The sequence below is a fragment of the Carya illinoinensis genome, chromosome 9, assembly GCF_018687715.1.
Source record: "Carya illinoinensis cultivar Pawnee chromosome 9, C.illinoinensisPawnee_v1, whole genome shotgun sequence".
Taxonomy (NCBI): Eukaryota; Viridiplantae; Streptophyta; class Magnoliopsida; order Fagales; family Juglandaceae; genus Carya; species Carya illinoinensis.
This window is the reverse complement of record NC_056760.1, coordinates 14,565,643-14,575,769: the sequence shown is the minus strand read 5'-3', so window position 1 is coordinate 14,575,769 and position 10,127 is coordinate 14,565,643. Positions and strand designations below refer to the sequence as shown.

Sequence of the window (10,127 nt, the reverse complement as noted above, 5' to 3'; positions counted from 1 at the left end):
GTACTATGAGCTTCCAGTCTGAGTATTTACAATTGATTTTGTCCAAAATTTTACATGGTTCCAATTTGGTTAATTATATTGAAAGTCATTGTTCATCAATCATTATAATTTTATAGAAGTATATATTGTTTGGCATTTAATTTGTTGAAAAAATAAAAAATGGTCCATGCATGGAGGATGATGAGATGAAATAAAGTTGATTATAATGTGGTGGCCAGAACTTGAAATAGCTAGCTTATCCGTGCATATCTAGGTTAGAAAGGCTAGCGTTCATTAAAATGAATGTCACCCTATCACTATGAATCGATACCCTGGAGGCTGCATGCTTGCTTAATTGTTGTAAAATGAAGTTGTCAACCACCACAAAGTATACGTAGTCTTATTCACCTCCTAATTCATTAATTATAGCCATGAATAACTACAAAAGTGGGTGCCACTTTAGCCAATTCATGTCAATAAACCATGCATGTTGTTGTCCAGAAAATCACGAGGCATTCCATGTATACCCCATTCCTTTCCAAAAAGAAAGGGACCATGCTACAAACCCTATCTAGCTATGACCATATATATTAGCCAAACGTACATGGGTAATTTATATACTAGTAAGGGCACAACGTGCACGTGTGCCCAACATATATATGGCACACACGCATTCGCACTTACTTACGGCACAACAGAAATACTGTCCATCCAATATTCATACTTATTTGATAAAGATATATATATATATATATATATATATACACACATGCATATATACGGCATAATTGGAAGACAATTATACACCTTATTTATAAAGGACAATGCTAGCGTGCCGCCCAGCATATACCGCCAGATGGCCTCCCTAGTATTATATTTAAGAATTTTTTTATTTTTATTTTTTAAACATTTTTTAACATCCTTAACCATTAAAAAAAAGAATAATTTATAATTTCATTAATAGTCATTTTTTTTAATCATTAAGTAAAAAAAAATTAAAATATTTAAAGAGTAACTTTGAATGATAACATTGAAGGGGTGAAGTATCATTTTCCTATTTATTAATTGTTTGTTCCTTCTCGCACGATGTTTCAAAGTTTGTCATTACGCCCTAGCACCCACTCATTCATCCCACATTTATGGCTCAACTGTACCGTGGATGAGGCGCTGATCCCTTAGATCTCCTTATCCATGCATGGTGTGCAGTGTCTCTAGAGGAGTAGTACTGATCAAGTTGTGGTAGGGAATGTGCATATATATATGGGTTCTGAAAGCTCCAATTTTTCTCCTGTGATTGGATTCTATCTCTTCCAATTGGTATGGGGATATATATATATACACACACATACATTCTGATTCTCTTTAAATTAAGAAGTTCAAAAGCAGCTTTCGAGCTTTTGTTTAGGTTCCTGATGAATGACAATTTGAGAGTGTGAAACGAAGAGATCTGGTTCCCTACCCACCTAGATCCTGCTAATTAATAATGATAACAATTTGCCTCTGTTTTGTTCCCTGCAGCTGTTTAAAAAAAAAAAAAAAAATTTGATGTTGAGAGAAATATGTAGAAACATTGTAAATGATAAGCATATTATAATTCTATATATCCAAAAAAAAAAGAAATTATTATATGTAGATGAAAATGGAAAATTGACCCTCCTGTAGTATATATCGAAAGAATGAAAATGCATAATACAATATTAAAGCATGTCATTTTCTAAATTTATTTTTATAAAATCTTTGTACAGCGTTAACACTTTTCTTCTTATAATCATTCATGACTAGCAAACTAGCTATAACACTGTCCATGTGATTGCATTCATTGCTGGTTCACGATCGAGTTGAGTATGTATATCCAAAATTAATATTTTTAGTACAAGATTAATAATGTGGTAATTAATTTAAATTAGCTTGATTTTTTCAGTACCGTCACATCAGTACGGGCATCACGGACATATCGTATTTGTGTTCCCTTTCTATGCATGAAAATTTGTGAATTCCTTAATCATATTGTACGTTGCAACCCCATTACACATGGCCACAACGTGCGGGTGTTTTCTATATATTCCCAATTAATTGGTGGTTTAGAGCAGAATTGCACATGACTTATGATATTATCTATACCCAGAAGGAATATTACATGCAGTTTGTATATTTTTTATGAGTTTGTAAGAGAAGAACACGATAAGTAAGTAGTGACTAAAAAAGAGGAGTGTTATAGCTATAAAATAAATTTATGAACTGATATAATTATATATGATACTTTAGATTTATTTTATAATAAAATTAATTTTACAATATAATGTAGTATCACGTCATGTCATGTCATGTCAGTTTGTGAGTTTATTTTTATATTTAAAAAATTTCTCTAAATGAAATTATGTTGATAAATATTATAATACATGGGAAAAGATGATGGTCGTTTAAAGAAAATAAAATAATCCCGGCATTTAGTGCAAAATAAATGGATCTTATTCCGTTCGATCTATCTATATTTGTATTAAAATGCACGACTAATCAGCAACTAATTAATTATTAATATCATCATGCATATATCCAAGGAATTCCAGCCATGCAAATGCATGCATACACCAATATCATCAACTCATTCTATATATAATTTTGTTTCTGGCAGCTTATAATTCTAATTAATGGCGATGATCAACTCGATTCCAATCCATCATTCTGATTATATATAATTTAAGAGAGTTACACCAACAGTACCATGAACTTGTTTATATCGCTGATCATCAAGAATTATTAACTTAACAGGTTGTAATGGGGATGGATTATTTTGTGAATATTAATATATATATATATATATAACCCAAAACCAGCTAGCTCATTAATTATAGACTAAGCATATTTAATTTTTAAAACGGGTTGAGAAATTAATTAATTAATAAATTAAGTGATGTTGACTCTATTAATAATAGATATGATCCATTAAAGAATTAATAATGAGGACCCAATTATAAGAGCATACCTTTTGTGGAATTTTCTCTTGTGAAGTACTGTACAAGATCGAGAAAGATCGATCGATGAGTTCCTTGCTGTATTCATAAATTTCATCGATGGCTTGAGTTTATTACATGATCTATCTTTGTGAATAAGGGAGCTAAGTGGATTGCATGATATATTTTTACGAGGAAAGCTAGATATAGTTTTAAAATTTGATTTTTTATATAGTTTTTTAATTTATTATTTTTTATAAGAAATTAAAAAAGTAGTAGATCTCATCAATGAGATAAGTTAAGTATAGTTCAACAATTAAACACAACCTTACTCTTTTTTTTAAAAACAAAAAAATTGATTACGGGCGTTGCACACTCTTTGAATGCAAATATTTTGTTAAATACTTTAATTCTCCATATTTAGGATGATGAATGAGATCTCACAATGCCCTAAATGTGATTTGGAGTTTTAATATAATTTCTGCATTTTGGGTAATATATACTGATCTTTTTTATATTTTAATTCTGGATAATTTAAAAATAAAAAGGGAAATGCTTGAAATATTATCCCTTTTTATGTTTATTATTCTAACATCATTCTTTAACATATTATAATAATCATATAACTACAACACAGGTTGCTAAATGAAAAAACAAAAACTTTATATGCAGCTATTTTGTGTATTTTATGTAAACTCCACTAATATAATTGACTGCGTCATTTTTTTAATATAAAATAATTATTTTGATCAATCACATAAATGAAATGTACAAAATATTAAAGTGATTTTATATAGCATAACTAATGAAATATGGATGCAATTCCATGATAAGCAACGGGATCAAAATTTGTCATCAATTTATTTTATTTTTTATCTAAACAAGAGATCAAAGAAATTTAATAACAAGTATAAAAAAAAAATGGCTGAATTAATAATATTGTTGGAGAGATATTACCTAAGGCCCAGGCCCACGAGGATTGGCCCAGACTAGGCATCAGGAAGACTCGATAAACCTGGTGCAGGCTCGCTCGCAAGGTCTCCCAGCAACCCGAAGGGGATCCATGGGCTGTGAAAGTCGGGTGTGCTTGTTTAGGTCAGAATGAGACGTTACACAAAGAGTCTAGGAAGCCAAACCAGGGGAAATGAAAAAAAGCATGCCAGAAGAGGGGATGGGATCCCAAAGCAGCACGAGAAGAGTACGCCGCATTAAATAGGTTTACAGACAATCACGTCTCATTAATGACTAAACTCATAGGGTCATACCGCATTATAGACAGTATGGCGAAGGGAGCTTCGGGGGAACTTTCCTTCCACTCAGGTTGCAAGGTATGACCTTCTATCTCCTGGGGCTGGATATATAAGGTCCATCGACCTTCAGGTAAAAGGATCAGTTTTCCCTCTGGCCAAATTCTCCTCATACCGAGCATTTTACTTACTAAATTTCTTATTTTTCGAAATGGAAGAGATCTATCACTAACTTAGGCATTAGAGGGTTCTCGGCCATCCCATGGCCTCCCTTTTCTACTCTCTCTCTTTGTCATTGCAAGTCCAAGAAATCGAAAACCCATACCACTGAAAATCCAACCATTAGGCATACAAAATACACTGTTAATGAATATTTAAAAAGTTATTCTATTTATAAATTTATGGGTAGAATACACTATTTATATTATTTATAAAATAAAATTTAATTTCTAAAATTTTAATTTTTAATTTTTCTCTAATGCTATATAAATGTTTTTTATAAATATAACTTTTAATAATTAAATATAGAAAGAACCGAAAAAAGACGAAGGAGCGGAGAGCAAGAAGCCAACCCAAAAAAAAAAAAAACTCACTCACACATGCGCGCACACACACGACACATTCATACACACACCTTTAACGCCAATAAGATCCTATCGCTCTGTCTCAATACGCAGAGCCTCTCCCTTCAACAACCCTCTCGTCTTCTTGTTCGCTCTGAGGATCGTCTGTTTCTTGCTCCTCCTCCATCTTCACCCCTCCAATCTCTCTCCGAATTTAAAGGTTTGGATTTAATTGCTTTATCTTCCTATCTCTCTCTGTGTGTCTTTCTCTCTGTCCTCACCTCTCTCAAATCTCAATTTCAAATCGAACCCATGCTCTATCGTCATCCAGATCTACCCTGACCCATTTTCCGCACACCCACATCTCATCTTCTAGCTAACCCTTTTTCTCTTCCTCTCTTTCTCATCAGATAGATCCGAACCCAAAGTTCACTGTATATACCATGTCTCCGTTCTCCTCTGTTCCACCGGAAGACCTGCTTATCGACCATTTCGACCAATTACCCGACTCCCTCCTCCTCCTCGTGTTCAACAAGATCGGAGACGTGAAGGCTCTCGGCCGCTGCTGCGTCGTCTCGCGTCGCTTTCACTCCCTCGTCCCCCAGGTCGAAAACGTCGTCGTCCGCGTCGACTGCGTCATCTCCGACGACGATTCCTCCCCTTCCTCCTCTTCTTCCTCTCCTTCCTCCTCCTCCGACAAATCCCGCAACCCTTTGTCCAATCTCTTCCGCTTCGTCTTCTTGGGAACAGTCGTCAAACCCTACCAATTCTTGACCCAATTCCTAGGCGGCCCCAAGAGACCGTCTTCTTCTGGTTCTTCTTCTTCTCCCTCCCTTTTCCTCGCTGAGGACGGCGAGGTCGACCAAGGTGGCGTGACCCACCACTCTCCGACCCAGGTCCTCAAGAACTTCAACGAGGTTCGGTTCCTTCGCATCGAGCTTCCCGGTGGAGAATTGGGCATCGATGACGGCGTTTTGTTGAAGTGGAGGGCCGATTTCGGTTCCACTCTCGACAACTGCGTCATTCTCGGCGCGTCTTCGGTGGTCTACTCCACCAAGAGTGCGAACGACAATGGTGCAGATGGGTTTTGTGCCACTAACAATGGAGGAGGAGGGGAAGATAACGGAAGCATACCCGAGTCGTTCTACACGAATGGGGGCCTCAAACTGCGAGTCGTTTGGACTATCAGCTCGCTGATCGCGGCCTCGGCGAGGCATTTTTTGCTGCAACCGATCATTTCGGAGCACAAAACTCTGGATAATCTGGTGCTGACCGATGCGGATGGACAGGGCGTGTTGTGTATGAACAGGGACCAGCTCGAGGAGCTGAGGGTTAAGCCCTTGTCGGCCTCGTCGGCATCAAAGAGGACGCAAGTGCCTGCGCTTAACATGCGGCTTTGGTACGCGCCGCACTTGGAACTGCCCGGTGGAATGGTTTTGAAGGGGGCGACGCTGGTGGCGATTCGGCCTAGCGAGCAGTCGGCGGTGTCAATAGCGAGGAAGGAAGTGTCGGATGTGTCATGGGTTTCGATGGCTTTTGAGGAGCCGTACGGGACTGCGGCAAAGATGCTGGTGAAGCGGCGGACTTACTGCCTTGAGATGAACTCCTTCTGATTGAGAACGATGGGATCTAAGGTAAATGTTGCATATTTTTAGTAAAAGTGGACATATTTGGGTTTCTTTTTCGCCGAAATCAAGTCATATTGATTGGTTTCGTGTAGTGTGAATTGGGTTTGAACGATCAGAAGAGAAGTTTTACCTTACCCACCAGAAGGAATTCTGTAGGAAACAATCAGAGTTTATGTTATGTAACATGTTTTAACTAATACTGTCTTGTTTTCAATGTGATGCATAATTTAACAATTAAGGATTCCTAAGGTTTGGGCACTATAATTTTGTTAAGCTTCTAGTATGTTGTGGTTATATGGAGAACTCAATGATTCGAGTAAGCTAGGTGCTTGATTGTTTATATGAGATGGAGAATCAGAAAACAGAATTGTATTGGATGCGATAAAATGAAAGGCATCATAAAACGTGTCGATTAATTAATTGTGACCTTGTGGAAAGAAAACTGATTATTGAATCCCTTTCACCTCATGTTGGGAAGACTTAGTGCAGTTTCCGTGCATTGTTTTCTGTTTTGAATTTTTGTTTCTCATATCTTTCTTATTTTGTGCGGTTCTCTTACTTTGGATTGGGGTTTTCCAGGGAAAGCGCTATCCTTCAAGTGGTGAAAATGGAATTTACATAATTTTGGCAATCAGAGAATTAGAAGACTCAATTCTGCTTTGTGAGGATCTCAAGTTGGGTGCCAAGCCAAATCCTGCTTTGGACTGCCACAGAAACACATGTATGCAATGCTAGTCTCTCTACTGCCATGCCTGAATTGATGGTGGAAATGCATCTGCTGGTTGTTTTAAGTCAAAGGCCTAAGGCATATGCTTTTAAGACTGCACACGTGCAACTAGAATGACGTTGTAAGACCTTTCAGTTTGTAGTCATTTACTTTCTTTAACTGTCTCTATATGTGAATATAGTAGGCTCGACTGTGGTATGCTTATCTTATACAGAAATGTACGATCATTTTGCTTCAAATGATCTGTGTTAATTCACTCGTAGTAGCAATGGTAAAATGGCATATGGGCTTCTCTGGTTCCTTTTTAATGATAATTGCTAATGGGGTACTTAATTGGACTACATCAACTTAGTGTAGAGTTGGGAGAGTAATCAGGTCTTGTATGGTGAGGTAAAGGAGGATTTAGTGTAGACATCGATACTTTCTCTTGTATGAATGGTTATTGTGTTTTTCGTTTTCTTAGAGTTCTCTGCAAAAATCGTCTTTTTGGGTTATTGATTACCCCACTGTGAAGTCATAAGCTTGTCTGTCTGTCTTTGTATATGCATAAAATTGCATGTCATCCTTAACAAAATCAGCAAGTATTTAGTTCAAGCGTTTCCTGGTTATGGTGTGAGATGGACCCCAATAAAAACTTTACCAAGTAAAAGTTGGAGTTGCGTGCTTTGACGAAACCGACACTGCCTTAGATGATGGTAATTGCTGGTGGGGAACTTTATAGGTGACGAGCTTTGCTATTTTTGAGTCGGCGTGTCAATACACTTATATTGGACCCATTATATCCATAAAAATAAATAAATTTAAAACATCATTCATTAGTTTGTGAGGAGGTCTTGAGGTTTTGATTTACTTACACAGCTGTTTGAAATATATCATAACAACAAATGTGACTAGATATTATAAGGTTTAGAACGAAGAACAGCATTGCTGGTTATTAAATAGCTTTTGCATCGGCTATCGCGCCTGATGAAACCAGAGTTATTGTTATTTTTCGTTGGCAAGATGAACGCGGCAAATATACAACTACGAGAGAGACTTTTGAAGCCTGTGATTGGAGGTTTCCTGAATGTATCTTCAACGTTAACAGAATAATTATTAGAGGGTCTTAAAAGCCAGCAATTTGATATTTTCCAGCCTAGGTCGATAGTCCTCAATAATAGCAACAATTTAGCAATAATTGCTTAAATTAATTTCAATGAAGGGAGAGATGGATGTTAAGCAACAACCAGCAGCCATGCACAAGAACTTCGATTTAGTTCCAGAAGCAACTAGTAGCATAATCAAATGAGAGAGAGAGAGAGAGAGAGAGAGAGAGAGAGAGAGGGTGTGTGAATAGGGTGGTGGGCAATAATTTTATTTTATACTTTCATAATATTATTTTGCTTTTTACTTTTGTCTTGTCGAAATAGCCTAGCTAGCTAATGGCATTATAGTTGATAGTGATGGCGATAACGCTGTTTCCAGGTTTTTAGGCTTTTATTTTTTTTTTATTTTTTTACTCATAATTTATCATTTAATTGGTTAAGCTGGTCCTGCTTGAGGTTGCCCGTTTGTGACATGAGGTTTCTTAGCTTCGCATCGCTCAAAATCCACGTGAAATGAGAAGGTTGGACACAAGCTCAACTGCTCAAGCACAATGCATGCACTCCATGAAACAGTTCTTTTCCAGTTTCTGCCGATTTCAAGTTCTTTTAAGAGTTTTGTTACATATAAGCATAGTTGCGTATTAATGTGTATATCAATACTGATTTATTCATACTTAAAGTTTAAATTAATACTATTTTCAATCAAATTTACTTTTTGACCAGTTACATTATATTAATATACAGATTAATATATAATTATACTTACAACTATATTTTTCCTTCTTTTAAATCAATTTGTTTACGTTGATCTGCAAGCGGGAATAGGCAAAAGTAAACGCAATTCTTATTATAATTGAAGATATGACTGACACCACCTTTTTAGGCTTTATTCCCATAATATATGGACAAATGGAATCAGGTAAGAAATAAACAAATGGTGTAAAAGCCCCCACGGGTCTTTCCATATGCCGGCAATGGTTGTGAATATAAACTAGTTGGAAATATAATATAATATCAAAGAGCACTTTGTCCCTTTCTTTTTCTCCCTTTTGTTTTCTTTCTTTTTTGGTAAACAGCAAAGCATTTGCAATCAAGTTCGGGAAATATGCACATCATTTTGTTCGCCAGATCCCTGATGATTGCTTTACCCTGCTCCTCCTACATGTTTTTCAGATATTTCAAGTGGGTGTTTCTCTCACTTTTAAGCCACTCTTACAAACTTCAAGATGGGAAAGGAGCTCAATGATTTAAATATTGTAAATTCATATAATATGTTTATTCTTCACTAAAATTAAACCATCCAATTCCATGAAATGATTTGAGAAGATTTCTGTTCCAACCTGTATATACAAGTTTCATCTTCATATTAACTCAAAATAAAATTCAAACTTACCTTTCATATCCTTCTTCAGAGCAACTTGATTTTGATGTCATGTTGGAAGAAAGATATCGCCTAAAAAGGCAAAGGGGTTATGTTTGCTTGGTTTTGACGCAATTTTCCTGTTTTGTACGTGTTAATTAATTATTATTATTATTATTATTTAAAAAAAAAAACCATGGTCCATCCACACTAATATATCTTCATTTTAATAATATTGATCGTATTTTTTTGTATTGAAGAAATCCGAGCCATCAAATTTTAAAAGTTCTCGTATGAATTCAGTTCTTTCTATGTTAAGTATTTCTCGCCAAGAAATGCTAACGTCAGTAACGTGTTAGTCAATTCCTCTATTTTATAGCAACATACGTGGAGCCTAGGTCATCTGTTCCAAAGACTTGCAACAAGAAAAATCTGTTAGTCCAAACTAATTAGAACCCACAAACCATCGATATAGATCTTCTGCTTCCTCAATGTGGTTCCATGCCCACACCTTTGAAATCAAGTTTTTGATTTGCAAAATATCCTTCAAGATATTCTTGGCGTTGTTAAGGAGAGAGAGAAAGAAA

The 10,127-nt window shown here is 36.0% G+C and overlaps 1 protein-coding gene across 1 annotated transcript; it reads left to right on the top strand.

Annotated features, from left to right (window-relative positions):
* Positions 1-4,803: 4,803 nt before the first annotated feature.
* On the top strand, positions 4,804-7,403 carry LOC122276567 (F-box protein At5g46170-like). The gene is made up of 2 exons (XM_043086391.1): positions 4,804-6,374; positions 6,948-7,403. Exon 1 carries the CDS (start codon positions 5,184-5,186, stop codon positions 6,351-6,353), a length of 1,170 nt encoding a protein of 389 aa, XP_042942325.1. The 5' UTR covers positions 4,804-5,183; the 3' UTR covers positions 6,354-6,374; positions 6,948-7,403.
* The last annotated feature ends 2,724 nt before the right edge of the window (positions 7,404-10,127 follow it).

Bases quoted from the DNA above. Each gene is read 5' to 3' on its own strand.
- LOC122276567 (XM_043086391.1), top strand. From the start codon at position 5,184: ATGTCTCCGTTCTCCTCTGTTCCACCGGAAGACCTGCTTATCGACCAT.